This window comes from Pholis gunnellus, assembly GCF_910591455.1.
Source record: "Pholis gunnellus genome assembly, chromosome: 18".
NCBI lineage: Eukaryota > Metazoa > Chordata > Actinopteri > Perciformes > Pholidae > Pholis > Pholis gunnellus.
This window is the reverse complement of record NC_136545.1, coordinates 13,221,816-13,244,881: the sequence shown is the minus strand read 5'-3', so window position 1 is coordinate 13,244,881 and position 23,066 is coordinate 13,221,816. Positions and strand designations below refer to the sequence as shown.

Here is a 23,066-nt window from a genome sequence, read left to right as displayed (position 1 = left end):
CATCAAATACTAATCAGTTCATCCTTGAGTCCAAGTGGACGTTTGTGCCAAATGTGAAGGCGTTTCCTGAGACATGGTGTTCATGAGAATGGACCCATTTAATACCCATTGTACTCCATAAGTTCATACAGCCTGTCGTAGAGAAGAAGTAGTAATATTAGGGCATTTTATACAGTACCTTCAGGCTACCACCCTGACAGTGGTAAAGATTTTTCGTTTTTTGTGTCCTTTGAATCACAACATAGCAACGAATAAAGCTGGCCCAGATCTGTGATGTTTTGTTTGCATGAAATGAGGAAGACTTGTTTTGTTTCATGGGGCTTGTGGATGTATTGCCAACCTAAAGCTGTTCCAGCCGCATACTTTGGTTGAGCATTACTTGCCGCCTTGCACCTCAGTGAGTGAACGACACAGCAGTAGGCCCCAGAGAGGGTTTTATCTTGAAAATAGATTCAACACCTACAGAGTACATCAAAGATAGATTCCACTTTGAAAATGCCTCCAACCCCAGTAAGCTGTGGGTTTAAAGTGCTGAAAAGAATCACAACACTGCTTTGCTTTAGATGAATAAAAAAAAAAACACTGTCCACCTCTGCAGCTCTGCCTGTTGCGTGTGCTTTTATTTCTGCCATGCCTGGTGTTTCCATTTGAACAGCACCTCCTGTCATCCTTAAGAAACTCTTGTTGTGTGGTCGCAGCAGAAGAGTTTTTGTCAGCTCACCGTGCCGAGGGCTCACAAACAAGACCATTTAGCTATTATTCCCTCGCAGATACACACAGCAAAATAAACGTTTATCAAGAAAAATAGGCGACTGTGGGAGAGGAGGAAAATAGGACAGGTGGAGAGAGAGAGGCCGGGAGAGAGGGAGGAAGGAAAGAGGAAGGGGGGGTTATTGGAGCCGGGGAGGGGTCATGGTGTCCCAGTGGAGAGAAATAGTGGAAAACATCCGTAATTTTCACCGCGGGATCCCATGTAATTGAGTCATTTAAAATACAGATACAGAGCTGAATCAAAGCAAAGTGGCTTGTGGAGGAGGAGGAGGAGGAGGAGAAGGCAAAGTAAAATGAAAAAGAGGTAAAAAAAACAACAACGAGGAAGAAGTGTGTGCCTCCTATTATTGGACAAAGCTGGTCTGTTTATCTTTTTCATCTGTCAATCTTCTCTCTCAAGACAGGATGTTACCTTTGTTCGTACTCTCCATAATACTCCTGCTTCCTGTTTTCTTTATTTTCTCTCTCAAAATGTATTTTATTTTGCAGTAAATGCACTTTTCTTATTTTTGTCCATATTCGTTTTGGTATTTCATGCTGTGGTTTCTGATGCTGGTGATAGATCTCTGATCATTTGCCCCTACATTTTTTCTTTCTTTTTGTTTTACATCTCATGTAATATTTGACTCCACTGACAGGGACTTAAACTGACCTGCGCATATTCCTGAATTAGTGCAAAAGTTCCGACACACATTAAACACAGCTTAACAAAAACATAATTTAACTGCAGTTGGAACAATAAACTGGAAAATGGCAGAATGATATGCGCAGTTAAAAGACTAAAACATGCTGGTTGCAAGCTCTATTGTTGTGTGTGTGTGTGTGTGTGTGCACGTACACTGACCATATGCTTAATAAATAGTGGTTATGTTTTGTCAAGTTAAACTTGTTAATAACTTACTTACTTTTCTAAACAGCATTACAAAATGCTTGGAGGAGAAATATAACACGTCAATGTCTGATTACAGGTTTTTAGGCTGGAAGCCCATTTCTGCCACTGTGATGAACAAATATAGATCCTATAAGTCATTATAATGAGAACCTTTCTCAAAATAATTACTTAATGTCTTATAATTATGACTTAGCATCTCATAATTATGAGATAATATTTCAATTTTAATTTGTGGATAATTTAGGCAGAAGTTTTTGACAAGGAAGAATAATTTGTGGAATAAAAAAGACAATATTTCAGGTTCTGTTGAATCGATTTCATCCTTTTTTTTATTGTCCATCGTGAGTCTGACAATGTAATAAGTGGCCATAGAACTGGTGAAGAACTTTTTTAGTAGATTCTCCCAAAAATGTAAGAATAGATCACTGAGTAAAATAATGAGGATCATACAAAAAATCTAATCAAACCGGGTTGAAAACATAATTAGAATTAAAGAAAGGGATTCAAATTGAGTTTTAGAAATGATTTAAAAGATTTGAAATGTATTTTGTCCAGTGTGTTTTTCAAATATGACAGCTATGAATATGTTAGAGCCACTACCTATTTATTCACCGCTTCCCACTGCATGAACAATGTGTTCATGAATGAAAGCTATGCAGGGATACCTTTGAGGTCTCTCAATGAAACACTATCCGTTTCTTGTATCCTGCCTTTAGAAATGTATGCCCATAGCAGAACTGTGGTAATTATCAAGCAATTACAGTTTCATATGGCCCGTTCTTTTGAGATTGAGGAGGAAAAGGAGGAGGTAAAAGCTCAGTAGTTAAAAAGATTAAGTGTGGCAATATTGATGTTCCTTTTTCTAAATGCTTGGGTGTCCAGCTGGGTATGTCTGGCCACTTGCCTGACCACAAAAAACATCACATTTTCGTATACACTTCATTGAAATGAAAAGAAAAGTGGATCAATTATTCAGCACACGTTGATGATTTCTTGAAAAAAACATTTATTCTTGAGAGACCAAATGCTTTGCTGAAGATGCACTCATTTCACGATAGTGAACCCTGGGAACAAGAGTCTATTCTCTGCAAGACAATGACAGGCAGGAAGCTGTGTTTGTGTGTGACACTTGATCAGCCTGCTACGGTAACCACATCTACACACACTTGGTCAACTCTCAGTCAATTCCCACTGCTTGATTGGCAGGACGCCAGAGATCCACACCTGCTTTAACTGCCTTTACTTTCTAGCCTGTTTGACCAGATGGGGGCTGAATTCATTGTAGTGTGTGTGTGTGTTTGCATCCATCCTTATGTCTGAATAGCCTGGCTGTATATGACGACCACCACCTGACTTACCCTTTGATACCAGAGCTCTAAAATCATGTCCCAGCCACATTGAATACATTGGACGGCACATGGTAGCAATATGTTTGAATAGCCGGGATCATACTTCAGTCATGCTAAATTGGAGGTCTTCATTTAGAGGTGCCGGTCTGGGAACAGCCTTCAGCTCCCACTTAATTTCCCAGCTTCTTTTTTGGAGGTGATAACATGCCCAGGGGCTGACAAGGAAGGGAAATTGATATCTGTACGGATGTCTGTAAGACGCAGCACTCCAATCTGTTTGTCTCAAGTTCGAGGTCAATCATCCCTGTTCAAGCAGCTGCATGAGCATGTTGCATATATGTAACTATAGCGGGAAACGGTTATTTAAGTGTTAAGAAACAGCACATATGTTATCAAATTCATCATAAGTTTCAGGCGTGTGAATTTACTTATATTGCTTATGCTGTGTCGTGTTTTAAAATGATGTTTTTGGCCATAAGAGATCTGACAGATATTTAATCTCTTTAATATCAGTAGGGAGGCTTCTCTGTACATCATTAAGAAAATGATCCAAATGCATTGATCCTGAAGAAAAGCTTCATCAGTCACTCAGAAATGAACTCTGACTGTTTCTAACTCTGCTGGACACAATCATTTTAGTCCTTACTGGTCGGACTTTGCTCATTGAGGTTTGGATACAATTTATGGAGCAGGAACTGTTTTGCATAAACAGTTTGGAAATTTGCAGCAATTTTACTTTCTTCTGTCTGGCTGCTGGCATTTTCCAGATGTGCAACAAGATGTTTCCACATGTGCAGCAAGGGAAAAAACAATATTCCTCAATGTGCTTTTTTTTTTGTGCCAAATGGGATTTTTTTAATATTCTGACAAAACAGCTTTCAATGTTAGGAATATACATATAAAGTCAGTTTAAAACATTGATGTGACTCTTTGATTTTCCTTTTTTAACAAGATTACAGAACACATTGAGGCACATGAGGGAGAAGGTGGCACAGTGCAGATGTCTCAGGTAGATGAATAACAACTCAACATGGCTCTCTCTTTGCCATAGAAGCCTTGAGCAAGGCCTGCTGCTGTCAGCTGGTTAGTTTAGTTGTCTTGTTTACACTACTAACTTAAACTTGATTTAAATTGTCACATACATGAAATTTGATCTATATCTAACCCATCCTGAGCATTTTAAAAGCTGGGGGCTGCTGTAAAGAGCCCAGGGAGCAACTATGACATGCGGACTGTAGGAGCCAGCGATCACACCGCCAACTTTTGTTGGCCTAATGATACCAGAATCAGAATCAAATTAATTGACCGGGTGTATTTACATATAAAAGTCATGCATGAAAACTCTTTCACGGCAAAAGATAAAATTATATATATATATATATATATATACATATATGTGTATATATATATATATATATGTATATATACTCATATATTGTATGTTATTTGTAACAAAAATATAATAACCTCTTTAGTTATGTTAAAGTTGTTGTCTTTGCCTATATGCTATGTGGTCCTCGATCAACTCGCGAGATCATCTGGCTCGCGGAGCTTTGGTTTGGCACGTGTGCTGTTCTTTTTTTTTTTTTTTTTTAAGTGTGGCTCTCAGCTGCCGAGGCGGATGATGATGATGGCGGAGCTGGTTCAGGGACAGGCCTCGGTGGCTCAGCCCGGAACGAAAGATGACTTCGCAGACACGATACGCCGGGTACGACAGGTAAAATGCTGTCCAGCGAACACACGTGTCGCGCTTTCGGACCACAAACAACGTGTTTGCGTGTGGAGCAGGGCAGGACTGTGGTCGGGGCACCCCGGACCCCCTACTACACAACACTCCTCATGTACCCAGCAAGCTAGCAAGCTAACGTTAAGTAGCCGAGGCAGCATAGCCGAGAGGACAGATTAGAGTTAACACGGGACACGAGACGCGTTAAGTAACCGAGGAAAAGCTGTCAAAACGACCACACAAACCATGTCTGACGCAAAACACGGAGGCCCCTCTCATTATGTCGAAGTTTGTGCAACTTTAGTAAGTTAACCTGACACACTGCAACCTGTTGTGAAGCAACATAAGTTGCAGTTAGCTTAGCTAGCTAACTTACTATCACAAGTTTGATACCCTGCAGCTTGACCCGCCACGTGACCATGGCTAATATTACGTTTAGACGTGAATCCTTAAACACCGAGCCGCCCGACACGCTGTCAATAAAGTTAGCATGCTAGTTCTTGGTCCTGAGTTAGCTTTAGTATAACCGGCTGTTGCCCCATTTAAAGAGACGCACTTAGAGCTTAAACGGGGATCACGTGCAATACTAACGTCCATCCCCCCGTGTTTAACTTAACAACGAGCTCGTGTTTAAAACTTGAAGCGTGGGTTTTTTTGCCTAGTAGCATACATGTGATTAAGCTAGCTAGGAGCTGGTGCTAGCTAGCTAGCTAGCGTGTGTGGCACTGTGTGTCCCAAAAGGCAGCCTTGGAGTAAGGCCATGTAGTGTAACGTCATCTGTTCAAATAAGCCCCCCTCCACTCGTCCTGTGGAGCACATTTGTTTTTTTCCACTGCTGCCTGGAAAATACCAGAAAATATAATTTAAAACTTCCAATCTGCATTTCACTGCTCCCCTGTTCACCTGATATTCACTAGTTTCAGATCGTGACTGTAGTCACTGTAGTTTAGGCCACCATTAAGTTGATCAGAAGAAGATAAGTATATCACTAACTGCTGTTAATACAGTGTGAATTGGACTTTAGTCACACAGCTACCAGTTAATCCCCCCCCCCCCCTGTGTAGATTATATCCCTAATAGCCAAATTTGTCCCTGCGTGTTTTAATCCCGTAATTTATACGATGGTGTATAAATATCTTGCATAACAGATACTGAGCTTAGTGCTCATTATTAGTAAATTTGGGAACATGTAGTGCAATTTTGAGTGCACCCAGATACAAACATGACATGTCAAGTAATCCCTCCTTCGTCCACCTTCTCACATGTATGATTCGCACCACGTTCACAAGATCTCAGATTAAAACAAAAAGCGTCATGTCGGCCTCTTAGCGGTGACAACAAGTAGGTTACGAGGGATTTAGTTGTGGTTATCTACCTCTCCCTCTTGCATCATCAATTGCAGATGGGCCATAGATACTGCTGTTAATGATCAAAGACTATCATCAGAATGAATCGCATATTAACCCTCGTAAAATCATGTATATCTGCCACATTGTGTTGGTGTTACATTGTGGATTTATTCACGCCTCCATGTACTTTATAGAAAGGGGAAGTCTTCTTGTTGGTTTTGCGTGTTTATCATATGACATTGATGTAGCAGAAGTGTGAGAGATAGGAAGTGGAGTCCTTGTTTTAATGCTTCTTTACACTGGTGTGTATGTTAGCTGTTCCTACAGATGCAGTTAAAGGTGTCACGGGTTCTCTACTTAAATCTTTAAGCTGCATGAGCTGAAATTGCTTTGCAATGTATTTCATGTAAACTGATGAAAATGTACACGCCAACTCTTGCGTTATATGAAGACCACGTCGAGTGAATAGTGTAGCTCTGTGACCGAACAGTTGTGCCACAGCCGCCCAATGGACAAGGTGTTCTCGGACCCTAAATATAAACCATACATACTTTGGTTCCCATGTACCCACATGTCACAGGATTTCATTTCTGGAATAGTTTGTTACGGACACTTTGCCATAAAATCCAACAGACTGCGTGACCGTACTTGACCAGACTGCTGCAAGACGCCTCTGTAGCGAATGCTTATGTGCACACGAATGCATCTTTGATTATATGCACTACACGCAGGTAAATCTGCATCAGACAAAGTACAATTTGTCATCGTGAGTTTAGGTTCTTTGATCCTCAAAGCTGGCAAGACTTCATTTATCGTATACTCTGTGTAGTTTATTTGAAAGTCTTAGTGACCCAAATCAACAATAATTCATTACACCTAAGACTCAGTCTATATTAAACAGTTAAAAATTACACAAAATTGCGTTTTCAGGTCGTTTTCACAGTTAAACAAATATCTTCATCTGTCTTCCAGACTTGTCATTTTATTTGTTTTCTCTGTGCATACTCAAACATAAAGGTATCATGTAAGATATATCCACCGTTGAGATTATTCTTTTCGTGAGGCTGGAGGGCTGACAAGAAGAGAAAAATGTACGTTTTTAAATATAGTTGGTTTAATATGGACAAAGTGCAGTCCAGCAGTCGGTGGTCTTTCTCACTGAGCAGCTGTCTGTGTGCATACGTTTGAATCATAGGGTTGATAATAAACTCTGTGTTTGCTGGTGGAACTTACTGAACAAGCAATAGATAAGCGTCTATTGAATCGTGTTGCAACAGCATTCTGATCAACAGCAACCGCTTTAGTTTGTAATTAATAAAACAAGATACAACAAGATAATTCATCTTCTGAATTCAACATGTTTATACAAATACTGTAAAATGCAATAACAACCTACACCCTCACTATTCTGGACACGCCCTATAAAACGGGTGATTTGGGAAATATTTCTCTGGTATCTGCTCCGCTGTAGTGAAATATAACTCGGGAGTAAAACTAGTTAAACTCAAAAGTTTTCAGCCTTTTCTTGAGTATTGACTTCCATCTAAAAATGCTTTTCAGTCTGCTCGACATGCATGGCTACAACGATGTCATGGGAAACGGCAGCCCTCACACCTGCTTCCTTTCCTGCCTCCTTATTCCCTCTCACTTCAACCGCTGGGCTCTGAAGTAGATAATCATCCCCGAAGGTGGTGGAAGACTCTAATTGCTGTCACTATATTTTCGTATCGTGAAAGAGATTCCAGTCAGGCACAGATGTCAATTTGGTGTAATTTTCTGAAATGCTATACTTTAGTATGGAAGCAGAGGTGGCAGATTAACGGCTAGTGGAAAACGCTGTTGGGGCTTTCGTGCAGCATAACTGAAGATTTAAATGTCCGTCACTGCAGAACGCAAATAACTGCACTCTACTTGAAGTTATTTGCGGGGGTTGGACACTTTCCATCATTAAAACAGAAACGTGTAGCGAAATGTATGTCGTACACATCAACTAATTGCTTTATTGTACGGTGTTCTTACATGACAGGACTAGGTGTGGGTGTGAGCAAAGACTTTTTTTTTGGTACGGAGAGGAAAAACTGGTCAAGTACTGACAGCTGATATTGATTTAAACAACAGTTTTTATTTACTGTAGGCAAAGTTCTTGTACAGCTGCTTGTGTGACAACACAGCTGTTAAGGATTCACGTCTAAACTTAATATTAGCCATGGTCACGTGGCGGGTCAAGCTGCAGGGTATCAAACTTGTGATAGTTGTGACAGAATTGCTGCCAACTTCTGTTGCTTCACAACAGGTTGCAGTGTGTCGTGTTAACTCACTAAAGTTGCACAAACTTCGACATGAGAGGCTTTTGTGTTTTGCGACAGACATGGTTTGTGTGGTCGTTTTGACCGCTTTTCCTCGGTTACTTAATGCGTCTCGTTTAAATTCTAATCTGCCAAATTCATGATTTAGTATCGTATCTCCATTCATGTATTAAATTCTGAGAGAAATAGAAAAACATTAAAGTATAAAACAGTTTCAAATAAAACAAACTACAGCTCATAAAATGTAATCGTCACCTTTTTGACGCCACTCTGAACAAAACTACATCATTCCAGATTTTAAAAATCAATTAAAGGTAATTAAAATAGTTTTAAGATCACTGAAGGTAAATATGGGATTTGGACATCTATCTTTTCTCTTGTCTGCCTTTGCTCATCTACATATGCTAAAACTGGAAGAGCCTTCACTTGATTCAGGATCTGGGAAAGTATACGTTGTGTCTTTGTTCTGGGTATTTGTAACTTTCTGGCAAATTCAGTCTGCTGAGGACCAGACGTGTGCTGTGATGATCTGTGTAATTTGTCAGTGAAAGCAGTTAGTTTAGTCAGAGAGACCGGACGCATGATGTTTCTAGGAAAACATGATTCTCGGTAGTCTACACCGCTTCAAGCTGCTGTAGCGATGTACAAAGTGCAGTTTTGCGCTGCTGTCAAATAATAACACTCCGCTACAGATATGACTCTGTCAAGGCCCAACCTCGCAGCAAAGTCGATGCTTTTAAGGGAACCAAGAAGAAAACAGTGTGTCACTCTTTTCATGAAGGGTTGTCTTGGAAAGGGAACAGTATGTTCAAAGATAATATCCTAACCTATCCACTTCTCACCTTTTTTGTTCCGTCTGTTTTCCTGCTCTGTGTCTCCAGATGGCAGCCAAGATGGGAGGAGACCAGATGCCCAACATGAACAGTTCCCCTCCGGTCATAGACCACTCCCTCTACGGCTTTGGAGGGCAGAAACGCTCACTAGACAATGGAGGTAAGAGGCCTTCAGTGCAAACGCATACATGTCTCGTTTGCACGTCTGCAGAACGTTCTCGTGAATTGATCTCCTCAACTTAAGTCTTTTTAAAGATCAGCAGTCTGAACGTGTCTCATAGTTTACTGACCTGGTCATAACATTCTCACGCAAAGGATTTTGTACAGAATAAAGTTAGTGAAATAAACCATGGTAATAGAATAATAATAATTTGAAATGTTTGGCTTGTGACTGTCTGTGTTGCTGGTAAACAACCTAAAGGTTTTGTTGAAAGAAAACCTCCCTGCAGACATCAGCCTGCCTCTAAACTAAACTAAATTAAAACATTTACATAATTAAACTGTTCCCCCAGTGAGATCCAGTTTGACTTGGAGGTGTTTGTTTTTTTGTAAACATTCAGTGTGAACTCACTAAAACTCTCCCTGTATCCTCGAGGCCTAACAAACATGCTGAATGCATTTGCTCAATAAATATTTGCAAATCACTTTATTTTTTATTTTTTAATTGGCATAGTTTACATTCATTTCACTTGTCGGAAACCCCGTCAGAGTTTACACAGCTGACAAACTCGCAGCTGAACTAACTGAGGCGGTGGAGACTTGGCTCCAGGTGTCCATAACAATGCACGCTGCGGTTTTATCGGAGTAGTTTTACAATAACATGAGCAAAGTATCGGAGCCAAAGCAGATACTGTGATTGTTGCATCCCTGACTTGCATGTTACCGTAGAGAGAGATGATAAACCACAACAAAAGGAAACCATGGCCTTCTCTTTTCATGTTTTATGGAGTATCTTGAAAAACATGTCATTCTATCTTGCTGTCCATATGTATGAAAGATTTCCTCCATTTCATGTCCATGATGTGGAAATGCTAACTATTCATCCCGCCGTCCTCTTGTCTTGTCAGTTGTTTGTATAGTTCAGCCCTGAAAGCACTGACACAAACTGTTGTTTTGAACAATGTGTCCTCGGTTTCTCTCTGTGAAGGCTGTCCCACCATATTGGGGGAGTAACAGAAATGGTATCTTTGTAGCGCTGCGGTTAGCGCTCAGCATTTAGTTATCAAATGTACAAGTACACAAATGTACTCGCGGCATTCCCATTTTATCTTCCGGCCCTGTCCTCGTATAAACGCGGTACACCTCCCTGTTTTATATTCATAGCTGTTCCGTTCTCAAGCGTTAACCCCGGTGCATTTCCAGAGGAAGCGAAATCAGTGCAAACGACCATAAAATTGATTTGAAGTTGCTAGATATCAACTCAGGTGTTCACGTTCATGGCAGCACATCCTCCACTGACCCTGCAGGACCCTTGCTTGGTGCTACCCGTCAAAATGCAATTCAGGACCAGCAGCCACTGACCCGGCTGCTGCCTCTCTTTTTTTCTGAGCGGCTCTGATTGAAACACTCACAGGCCCGATTACCATGCTGGTGGAAGCCTCCCCCCCCCCCCCCCCCCCCCCCCTGCTGTGGGTCAGACACAAACACGGAGGATTGTTCAGCACCATATCCATCTGCTCCCCTCCGTGACTCGTTCCTTTTTTCATTTTGCTGCTTTGTCACTTTCACAGATATTTAAAATATCGTTTATTATTAGCCATGATCTCACATTATTTCTCTTGCGTTAATTGGTTTGCTTTCCTCTCCCCTCTCTCAGTAGGGAACCACCTCGGTGCAATGGTACATCAAAGGTGAGCAGAGCCTCCTCTCATCTCTGTTTCTGTTGGTTTTGATGCACTTGCTTGTATTCTCAGTGTTTTCTCTGTGCCTCATTTAACCCTCTGAACCCAAAGTGTTCCCGTCACATTTTACTCACTGTGGCCTCTTTTCTCACCTGCGTACACACTGTACACTACACTATGTTCTGTCTTTCCTTGTATAAACTGTGTAATTCAGACACAAGATACATTGTTTACATTTGAAATAGTTTTGCCCCCAAAAGAAGAAGAATGGAATCATTAAAACTTTTGTTTAGTCACCGTCCCCCCAGTGTTACATGGAGGGGGAGACTCCTGCTGTAACCATTTTAACATTAGTCATTTAGCAGACGCTTTTATCCAAAGCGACTTAAAATAAGTGTATTCAACAAAGGTATTCAAGAGAACTACAAGTCATAAGTGCATCTCCTTTTTTAAACTAGTATCTAAGAGCATAAACCAGAGTAAACATACAGTGCAGAGACAAACTAATACGAATACACATATAACACACACACACACACACACTCTTCAATTTAAAATGTGTTTTCCAGTCCAGAAAAGCAGAAGTGACCCTTGATCATTATTGAACCAAAACAGTACTTTCATTTGGGCTCTAAATATTTTTGGGTGGCTGTTTTTCTTTAGGCTCTCTGCAGTCTTTGTTTAAACTGGGATTTTAGTCTTTTTCTTCCGTTTCTGTTGTCCGTATGGTTGAATCGTTGTAGTTTATTTTTTATCTACGCACAAAACAAACCCTTCATACAAAGTACCATTTGGAAAGAGGACAACCTAAAAGCATGAAAATAAGATTTAAATATATTTTATAGTGCTTTTTTACCATGATATAAAAAGAGCTACAAATCTTTTTGAGAAGCTAGAATTCGGAAACGTTTGTAAACCAAATGTAAGAAAACAATGATTTAACTCATAATTTCTGGAGCTGAAACTATTAGTCGATTAGTTGATCAACTGAAAATGAATCAGCAATTCTGTTAATGATTTAAATCTCAAATGAATATTTTCAGTTTTTTGTACGTCCTCTGACCGTAAACTTAAATCTTTGGGTTTTCCATCAGAGAAAAGAAGCAATCAGAATACTCTATTGATCATGTGCTAATCTCTCCAGGGCTCTCACTACAGAAGACTATAACGTGCCTGATAAGATGGTGGGATTCAGTAAGTAGCTCTTCAGTTCATTATAGTCAGTATTAATGTTTCATGTCATCACCAGTATTGACGTTCTGCTCAGCTTTTGGGTCACTGCTTAAGGCCCCTGTCTAAATTCAAAGGGGCTTCTAAACTGTGTCTCTCCTGCTTCTGTAGTCATTGGAAAAGGAGGAGAGCAGATCTCAAGAATCCAGCTGGAGTCGGGTTGTAAGATCCAGATTGCTTCAGGTGAGTTGTGACCAAACACATTGTCTACGCCTCTTGTTTCTGCTTTAAGAGATCCATTGAGAGGCCAGAACCACGAACAGTAGAATGTGGGGTCTTTTAACGATTGCCATTATTTCTCCTTGTGTGCAGTAGTGGTTATCACAATGACGTTCAGACGTTGTACTCTGTCAAGAGATTCAAATTATTTGGCTTGACAAATTTCAGGTTCGGTACAACTACAAGTATGTTAGCATCACTTTAAGTCCCCACTGTTCAACATTCATACTGGGTGCATCTGCTATTTATTTTTTTTAAACATTGCATAGTTGTAATGTTTCATTATTAATAAACAGATGAATGTACTTCCATTATCTTTTATTAATTCAATATTAGTAACAAATAGAAGAGATGTGTCAACTGGAGGGTTGCATTGCAAAGAGAACCAACAAGAAAATAAATAATATTGTCTGCAGCAGCATCCTCGTAGTAAAAACACAAAATTGTTATTTCAATTGACAGAACAAGCTGCCCTTATTCACAAATAAATAACAGACTTCTCTTTAAAAAAATCCCTGTTATAGCTCATAGCGTGCTACTTCTTTCCTACCCGCTTACTTCAGTGATTCCATGACTTCAGCTTTGGTTTGGTTGTAGAGTATCGCTGTGAGATGAATGTTGTATCTCGGTTCCAGAGTGTGCAACATGCATACAAGCTCTGACTCTCAGTGACCGAGAAGGGGCGTGAATCCTTCGCAAAAAGAAGTTGCGATCTACTTCTTATACTTCCGCGTGTGCAGTCTCTTTTAACTGTTGTGCTGATGTTGTTCCAGACAGCGGAGGCATGTTGGACCGGCCCTGCACACTGACTGGAAGCCCAGAGAACATTGAGTGAGTCTCAACTTTGACAGATTTGCTCAAAGTGTGCCCTATTGTAGTGACACCGAGGGCATGAACTCAAATCTCTTTTCACATCTCCACTTAATTAGTCACTGAATCACCTGAACACCTCTTTCACTTTTGACAAAGAGAGATGTGAGTGGAGTTTACTTTTGTAACTCTGGTGATAAATGTATTTCTTGCTCCTCCTCCCCTCCCACACAGTCAGGCCAAGAGGCTGCTGAGTGAGATTGTGGAGCAGTGTCGGTACGGTCCAGGCTTTCACAGCGACATGGACGGCAGTTCCATCCAACAGATCCTCATCCCCGCCAACAAAGTGGGCCTCGTCATCGGCAAAGGAGGAGAGACCATCAAACAGCTGCAGGTGTGCTAGTAGACCACACTGAATGAAACACAACTGTAGTCCGTTAGTCGGCCGTCATTTTTGTTTTCAAACAGTTGACTGCACTAAACACAACCCGACAATACCAATTTTATTAGGGTTGCCAAATAAATGTGCAGAATTTCTTCCATCTTTTATTTGAGATTTAATGTTGCAGTACACCTTTGAGTCATGTGAGGGAGTATTGCTCAATAATCAGTCTATTTATAACAGTTATCCAATGTGGTAAAAAACTAGAGCCCGTCACCTCTGGCTAAATGTATGTATTTATAAAGTATTTAACATGTGCATATGTTTTCAATAACACTTATCAAATGTATATATCTCTGATAGATGTGTCGTGATGCTCTACGGCTGTCTCACACACACGCACACTAACATAAGCATCATTTTCACATCCTTCATAGTTATTCATCTTCTGGTCTAGATGACCCAAGATTACATCAAAATATAAAACCTGTTCTTGGAGATGTGGCAGAATTTGCTCCCTTCGGCGTGAATAGTCTTTAGAGCCCCGGGTAACTCTATGGTGTGTGGGTCTGATTGTACCCCTGCAGGAGAGGACAGGAGTGCAGATGATAATGATTCAGGATGACCCGATGCCCACTGGAGCAGACAAGCCCCTGAGAATCACTGGGGATCCCCACAAAGTGCAGGTCGGTCTCAGAGGAGCTCAGTGTGTGTTGCTATGCTGCCAGTTTACTCTCAAGTTTACACATTTTATACCTTCAGTGTTCCAGTCATTTTAAAGTCTCTTTGTTTTTATTGAGAATTCCTGCTGGACATTTATGATTCACATTCTTTGTTTAAAAAAAAAAGAGAAGTGTTTTAATAAAGATTTTGTCTTTCGATCGTCTTCATAGCAAGCCCGTGAACTTGTGATAAAGCTCATCCGAGACAAGGACCAAGGAGACTTCAGGGTGGGCCGCGCAGACTTTGGATCCAAAATGGGGGGAAGCAGTCTGGATGTAAGGGCTTTTCTTCTGCTTCTAAAAATAATGTGATTTTACTCATTCGCATCAGATCTTTTCTGAATTCTTCTCTCTGTCCTCTTCGTCCAGGTGGTTGTGCCCAGGTTTGCTGTCGGCATCATCATCGGCCGGAACGGAGAAATGATCAAGAAGATTCAGAATGATGCGGGGGTCCGGATCCAGTTCAAACAAGGTAGGAGGAGACGAGGCCTGAAGTAAAGTAGACATGTGTAATCCCTAAAGCTGGTCATGATAATGATGTTGAAACGTGTATTTGTGCCTTAAAGACGGTTAATGTTGCCTCAGGAATAGAAACAAGTTTGAGGTTGAGTTTCTCATCTGGTGGCTGTTTATTCCGGTCCAATAATCCCAAAATTCATAATTTCTTCCTACTTAATCCCTGCTCACTGTGAAACCTAAAGTTAAACAATATCCCGAAGGCTTTTACATAATGAGTTGTAATATAAAGCACTAAAAAGTAAATGCGTATGCCGTCTTACGACAGTTACAGACCTTTTGTGTCACTTGTTTGTCGTCCAGATGATGGAGTCAGTCCTGACCGAATCGCTCAGGTGATGGGTCAGCCAGACCACTGCCACCATGCGGTCCACCTCATCAATGAACTGGTCCAGACCGCTCAGGTTCGTGTTTCTGCTTTCATCCTCTCCGTTTACATCGCTCCCATAAATACGTATTTATTGGAATAGCAACAAGACACAATATTTTAATAATAAGGATAAAAAGCTTCCTATCCATTAAATGAGAATCTCTAAATTTCCTGCAAACTGCTCGATTGCGTCAAAACACTGTCGCTGCTTCCCTTCCCGTAGGAGCGAGACGGATTTGGAGGTGTAATCGGACGTCGGGGGCGAAGTGACTGTAACATGGGAAGCTCTGGAGGACTGCAGGAGGTGACCTATGCAGTACCGGCCGATAAGTGTGGACTGGTGATTGGCAAAGGTAAGGAACAAGGTTTCATAACTCGGTTTAAACGTGTTGTTGCTGTAAGGTTGTGCTTTGTTGGTATAGCTGAGACTTTTTTGGTGAGCGTGCCCGGTATAATGTTTCTTGCTGCCTGAGAGAAATAATAGAGTCCATCAATATGAACAGTCTTAATAAGAGTATATCCAAACGGCCAGATTGCCTTCTCCCTTTTAATAACTGAATGCCGTTTGGTGTTCTGCGTGAAACTGATGAGAAGAGGGGGGGGGGGGGTGTGAGTGACCACCCTCCTATTCTCTCTCCAGGCCTCATGTATACAGCACAAGTGGCATTCATTGGCTTCACTAAGGGCTTAATGACGGGGATAATGCGTGTAATGTGACATTAATTGTTAAAGGTGCATAATAACAGCCCTCAATCATGTGGAAGGCTGCCTGGCATCTAATGAGGGTCTTTCAGCCCAATAGAGTGCAGCGAGGGAATGAATAGAAGGAATTAGCTTATTGGCTATTCATGCCCACTCTATTGCCAGCTATTTAAAAGTCATTGACCATTGCATTGGAAGGAGCTTGTGTGTGTGTGTGTGTGTGTGTGTGTGTGTGTGTGTGTGTGTGTGTGTGTGTGTGTGTGTGTGTGTGTGTGTGTGTGTGGGTAGTGTGTTTGCATGCATGTCTCCTTGGTGTGTGTGTGTGTGTGTGTGTGCGTGCAGTTGTGGGCGGGTTGGGTGTGGGCCTCTTTACCTAAGATAAAAACATGGCAATAGAAATGTCAAGTGGCTTTTGTGCATGTCGTGGGGCGAGGGAAACAAATAAACCTGGGCGTTGCGTCCCCCTCTCTGCGCATTAGCATATGAAGTGGGCCAATATGGTGGAGATGGCGGTGGGTCTGGGTGCTGTCAGCCGTCCCTTAAAGGGTGCGGTGATTAATATCTTTACGATGCCATATGCAGCCCGTTGCCCCTCCGTTCTGACCCCCTACACACACACACACACACACACACACACACACACACACACACACACACACACACACACACACACACACACACACACACACACACACACACACACACACAGACACACAGACACACAGACACACACACACACACACAGACACAGAGAGCTTGATGAATCAAGCCACCCACCAACCTGCTCACACTTTATCACAGCCGTGAGTTCAGTGCAAGAGCCGAAACAAGCATCCAACAACTTAACTAAAAGTCTAAACTCAAAGGTCCACTTACTGGGTTTTCTAGGGCTTTCAGTCGCTTCTCATACTGGATGGAGTTCGCTCATTTTAAAGTTTAAATTAGCTTGTTTTGAAAGCTAGTATGTGTTGACATTTATTTGTCAAACTCTACTTTTAATGTGAAGAATGGACTTTTACTCTCTACCCCTGATGATTCAAACTGTTTTAAATCCAACGTTACATTAGCTAAACTTGGTTTCTCACGTTTCACTTTGATATATCTGTATTCATCTTTTAGAAAAGTGCTATGCTGCTTGATTTTCATCTCTTCCATGTACGGCTGGGACGAAGTACAATGTTCTCAATCAAATCGTTTTGCGAAATCATGACATGATGTATTTTTACGAATTCAGTCGCCAACTTAATAATAATATTGGTAATTAAAATGTAACGGACAAAGTGTTGAGTGAGATTGTATGTGAGAGGGTTGGTGGTTCAATCCCCAGCTCTTCCTGTCCACACAAGTGTCTTTGTGTGAGAGATGGCATCCCAAATTGGGGATTTGTGTGTTTCCTTCCTCAGTCCAGAGACGTGGAGCTGAGGTGGATTGGCGACTCTAAATGTCCCGTAGGTGTGAATGTGAGCATGAATGGCTGTCAGTCTCCGTGATAGACTGGAGACCTGTCCACGGCGGACCCCGCCTCTCGCCCAATGACAGCTGGGACCCCCCCCCCTCCCCCTCCCCCGTGACCCTCTAAAGGATAAGCGGCTAGATGGATGGATTATCGGTTAATGTTCAATGGCTTGATTAACTGATCAGGTCGCCTCTAGAACAGCAAACTTATCAGAACACAATAAACAATCTGCAACCAAATTCATCCTGGAGGACAAATCTATTTCTTTCTTAGTGGAAGTTACTAAACATGTCTTTCCTGATGATACAGTGATATAAAAATACTCTTCTCAACACGATATTGATTTTAAACCATACTGCCCACCTCTAGTTTGATGTAAACAGTTGTTTTCCCTCGAGGCCGGAGAGTTTCACCCCACCAGCAGCTAACCAGTCCATCGGGTTTGCCCTGAATGCCGTCACCAGTTGCACTTTTGTGTCCCCTCCTTTTCTCCAGCTCACTAAACCAGTCTCATTAATAAGGCCCGTATTATCTGCCCTCACTACAGCCCAGTCCATGAAATGAATAGTCGGGGTCTTCATTGCACTCTGCCGTCTGACTGGAAGAGCTCATAATGGCTTCATTAAGGCAGAAGTTTCATTTGGTTGACAATGGGTTAATGGGCCCTGTGCAGTCTGTTGGCAGCCAGGGATCGGCTCCGGGAGGAGGAGAGCTTTTTTGATGAGCGTTTTCATTCGGAGGTCAGCCGGGGTCATCCAAGTGTCAGCCACAAGTGAACAAATGTGTAATTGATGTTGGGACAGCCCCGGTGTCCCCCCGGGAAGCACCCTCAGCCTTTTTTTTCTTCAGATGGCTGTTGTGGAGAGGAGGAGGAGGAGGGGGGGTGGCGGCGTCTATATGCTCCCCCGTTCACTCCCTCCTCTCATCACAGAGGACAACACCGAGTCAAGAATGAAAAGGGTAAAAGAGACAAACGATATCCCAGAAGGAGGATACGCTTCAATTTTGGCCCTTTTCTCCTGCCTGCTATGTTTAATTTCTCCCTGCTGGTGTAATTGCTCTCCCCACACGTCGGAGAGCTGGCATCTGACGCAGCGGAGGGGGGGGGGGGGGAGGGAGGTGTGCAGGAGATGTCTCCTTTTGTTTCCTGATTTGCATGGATGTTGCCACAGAATGGTAGATAAGTGGTGAGACGCAAGCCGGAGTCTTCATAAGGTAGCTCCATCACACTGGCTCAATGCTGCGGTCGAATCTTATTGGATGGATGGATTCAAATATTAGTGACGTACAAGCGTTCACCTCTTCGGTGATGATTACACACTTTACGTTACTAGAGTCACGGTTGGTCTTTGTGTTGCACTCCTTTCTACATGCTAATCATGGTGTTTTGTGAAAACCTTTCTTCCTTCTACGTGAAGTAGGAGTTTCAAAACATTGTAGAAAGCGACATCCCAAAATTCTGACATCAGAAAAGAGTTTCAGATGCTGTTTGCTGTCTGACAAGAAGTTCATCTTATGTTAACATGTGTTGTGAAAGTCCTACGTGAGTCACTCACTCAGTTTGTGATCGTATGTGTGATGAGTTTATTAATCAATTATACAATTATCAAGGTAGTTGCCAAGTAAGTTTCTCAGTGAGGATTCTTTTGTTTTCATTTGTCCAAAACAAATACATTTAGTTAACTTTCACAAAAGACAGTTCGTCAAACTAAACAAGACATGTGAGAACTTTCTCTTGGGCTCTTGAATAGTCTTATAAAGGCAAATCAACCAATAACAAAAACACCTGCTAGTCGCCGCCCCGGTTAAATACGATGCATCCCTCGCTGCGTTCCCCAGGTGGAGAAACCATCAAGAACATCAAAGAGCAGTCTCGTGCCCACGTGGAGCTGCAGAGAAACCCGCCGCCCAACACCGACCCCAACGTGCGCATCTTCTCCATCCGAGGCACCCCTCAGCAGTTGGAGAAGGCCCGCCAGCTGATCGATGAGAGAATTGGGGTAGGTGGTCTGGCTCTGGCCCCAAAAAAATCTATTGTCTGGCCCGATATTCATGAGCGCACATGTCAATGCGGAGAGCTGCCGGGTTGCTGTGGCGCTGGTGGCCGGCAGGATGTCACCAGAGGTTAAACATAAAGAATCCATCAAATGGACTTAATGGAGTGCATCAGCGCCCGGCCCTGCCCTCTGACCTTGCCTGTTGGCTCCCTTTTTAAACACAAGTGTGGTCCCTCACTCGCCTCCTCTTCCCTTTCTGTGCTCTAGGGCCCAGGAATGGGGGGCAACAGCAGCTTCGGCATGAACCCCTACAACCAAGGACCAACCACTCCTCCTCAACAGTATGCTTCAACTTCTCCTCAAACCGCCTCACGTTGTCGTAAGAAATTGATTGTCAACTTTATTACTCACATTGAATTGTCTTGTTTATTTTTACATAAGTGGGGCTCAGACCTTCATGGCCGGAGGAGGAGGTGGAGGAGGTGGTGGAGGAGGAGGAGGAGGAGGAGGGTGGGGTACAACTTTTCAAATATGGCAGCCTCAAGGCCAACAGGACCACAGTGAGTAAAGCACCGAGAACTGACCACGTATGAATAGAAATCTGATCCGTTCCCAGCCAGATCACTCGGCTCAATGAGGGAACAAACTGAATTTACCGTGTTGCCTTTTTAAACGTGGCTCTGAAAGCGTAGCCAGTTTTCAGCAGGCGGGGATAAGATGGCTACGCTCGCTGTGGCTAACCACCTCTTTCCTGTTCAGACAGATTTGAAATTAGCTGTCGATGGAAATCGTTAGGAAACGGATGAGAGCAGAAGGTGAAAAGGGAAACGCAAAGGCCACTGTCAGTAACTGTGGTGGTGTTATGTGTGTCTGGTTTCAGGTCACAATGGATCCCAGACGAGCCAGATGGACTGGGAGCAGTATTATAAAAAGCTAGGCAAGAGAACAGGATACTTTTGTTGTTCCACAGGAGTTTAAATTGAAATCATCCTTTTTGTTAAATACAAGCCTGATGAAGCCATTTATTTACTCACCATGTTGGAAAGATGAGCATACACCCTGCTTGCAACTTAAGTGTAAAACTCTGCTCACTAAAACTGCAAAGTCAAGAGGGGAAATGCTGTATTTAAGACTTGTATTATTAAAAAAAACAATGTTGGAACTCCTCCTCTGTTGGGTTTTCAGGTCAGCAGAACCAAGCCCAGAGCACTGCTCCTGAATACAACAAGGCTTGGGGTGAGTCCTTGTGGAAGTGTTTCATTATGAGCTCAAACCTGCAGGTTGACTTCATGTATTTGACTCTGGCGCCTCCGTTTCCTTCCTTACTCTTGTGTTTTTCTTCCCCTTCAGGCCAGACAGCTGGTCCCGGATCTCAGCAGACCTCTAATCCTGACTACAACGCCTGGGTTGACTTCTACAGACAGCCGGTGGCCTACTTCAACCAGGGCGCTCAGCAAACACAAGCCCCGGGCCTTCAGGTGAGAACCAGCCGAACACATGATCGGGAGGCGGCTGCTATTTCTGATTGCCAACAAATCCCATAAAAAGAGCAAAACCCATAATGTTGGTCTGTTCCTCAGTACTTGACTTTGGCTCTTGGTTCCTACTGTCGAGTAGCGCTGAAGACAGAAAATGTACCTGCAACTAGTTTAATAATGTAATCTGTGAAAGGAAATGTGTTTTTAATAGTTATACGTCAATGGAGCTCTATGGCACAGTTCTTACTGGTTGGAAATATAACACATCACCTGATTTCTCTTTAAATGTGAGTGGAATCGGCTGCGATGTTAATGATGAGCAAACGTGTTTTTATTCTCAGGATCATTAAGAGAAGACGGGGAAAGACTTGAATCACTGAGGATGGAAACAACCCTTTTTTAACGGAGGGTTCTAGATTTACAACGCCTTGAAGACTTTTTTTCTTAGTGAGAAACACTAGCTGTAGAATGACTTATATGATAAAGTAATATTTCTAAAAATCAGGAACAGTTATTTGTTACTAAATGCTTGTGTACACTGTTATTTTGAATAGACAGTATCTGGGATCCCTTTTTGGACTTGAGAGAGCTGTTTCGTTTTTTTTCTATGTTTTCCTGTCTTTGACTCAGATTGTACCGCCAAAACTGACCAGAGTTGTAACATTTCAAAAGGCAATATGATCTATTTTTTCTAGTTCTGTTTGAAATGAAACCAATTATGTGCTTAGCAGTCTTGAATACCACGTTGTCATGAGATGTTTAAAAGCGAGCGTGTTAAAATGTTTTCCTTTTACATAATTCAGTGAAATGAAACTGTGATGTTTTGTTACAGGAAATGTATTTTTGTTACACGGTTTAAAAAGCAGGATTAATGTCGGCCAGCGGCAGTAGTTCTGATTTAATTCCTGTTGTGCATTGTATGCTGTTTTTCATTGTCGTGTTATTGTACTCTGGTTTAAACAAAGGTGCAATATCTCATTTCCCTTTTTGAAACAAAGATGGGTTCTCTAATATTTTGACAGACTTTTAACTTGTAGTTTTAAGATGTTTGTTTTGGGTTTTCTTTTCAAATGGAAATGTCATCGATAATGTATTACAATTATCTGTTCTGATAGGATTTAGGGGGATGTTGCAAATAGCTTTTTTGCCTTTGCTACCTTGTAAAACTATGTATATATGCTCATATATTTGACTTGTTAATTTAAAATATATATGTTTCATATATATATACTTATATAAAAATTATTTTTTTCCTGTGATCAGTGTAGCAGGAGAATTGTCCCTCTTTTTCTGTTCTGTTTTCATACTGAAAATGTTCAAAGATTGTGAATGTGTGATTTGAAATTTGATGTTGCATCTTGTTATGAAGAAAAATAAGTGATAGATTTTTGTGTATGTTCTGTACCTGAACTATTCAAGACTGCTAAGCCGCTGTACTTCTACCTGTGTAATAATTAATATAGTATTTTTATGTTTTAAGTATTATGATCAAAAACTGTCTTATTTGGTACCTCCCAGTTCACCAACGCCCCACTGAGCCCTCCCTGTGGACTCAGTGGGGCGTTGGACTCAGTCCAATGCTAATAACTTTTTAATTAATTTTTTATTTCTTTGTGTGATCTAATATAAATGATATAAATGATGCATCATTATGGAAAAATGATTCTGGTATTAACGTCATTTCTTAATGAAAAGGGATATAATTTCAAAATGTCTAATTATGGTGTTTTCTTTCCTTCGTGTACAGTTAACATGTATTAAAAACATCCAGACTACCTTTGTTGTGTACTGTTAAGCTGATTACAGTTCCGATGTTGACACGTTCCTCAAAGGTTAATATAGTTTTAACATCTAAGTACACATGAAGGTGGATTCTATCACCACAGCGCTGCCAGAAAAACAGCAAATACATATTTTGACAGTTATAAAACTCCAAATCTATCACATACAATAAATGGCACAATTGTTCCCGGTTTGCAGATTCAAATCGGGAGATGTTCTTTACTTGCTGCTTTATTTTTTGTTGGGAGTTTTAGTCCTAATCTATCAGACAGTTACAATATTCTGACAGAAAAGCAAAAAACTTGTGTTGAAATTGTTAGTCAGTCAACATATAT

General features: G+C 41.6%; 1 protein-coding gene across 4 annotated transcripts; it reads left to right on the top strand.

Moving 5' to 3' along the window:
- Window positions 1-4,621: 4,621 nt before the first annotated feature.
- fubp3 (far upstream element (FUSE) binding protein 3) lies at window positions 4,622-22,769 on the top strand (the record flags this gene model as incomplete). 4 transcript variants are annotated; one of them, XM_079179598.1, is made up of 19 exons in its annotated part: window positions 4,622-4,729; window positions 9,275-9,386; window positions 11,043-11,076; window positions 12,212-12,261; window positions 12,409-12,480; window positions 13,290-13,347; window positions 13,561-13,720; window positions 14,296-14,394; window positions 14,602-14,706; window positions 14,800-14,902; window positions 15,250-15,350; window positions 15,540-15,669; window positions 19,314-19,474; window positions 19,739-19,812; window positions 19,913-20,031; window positions 20,352-20,408; window positions 20,657-20,707; window positions 20,822-20,949; window positions 21,291-22,769. In XM_079179598.1, the coding sequence occupies 19 exons, from the start codon at window positions 4,634-4,636 to the stop codon at window positions 21,297-21,299; spliced, it is 1,719 nt and encodes a 572-aa protein (XP_079035724.1). In that variant the 3' UTR covers window positions 21,300-22,769. The 4 variants fall into 4 exon arrangements, with proteins under 4 accessions (XP_079035724.1, XP_079035725.1, XP_079035727.1 ...); XM_079179599.1 differs by lacking the exon at window positions 19,913-20,031 and having other exon boundaries at window positions 19,739-19,850; XM_079179600.1 differs by lacking the exon at window positions 19,913-20,031 and having other exon boundaries at window positions 4,634-4,720; window positions 19,739-19,850.
- Between the last annotated feature and the right edge of the window lie 297 nt (window positions 22,770-23,066).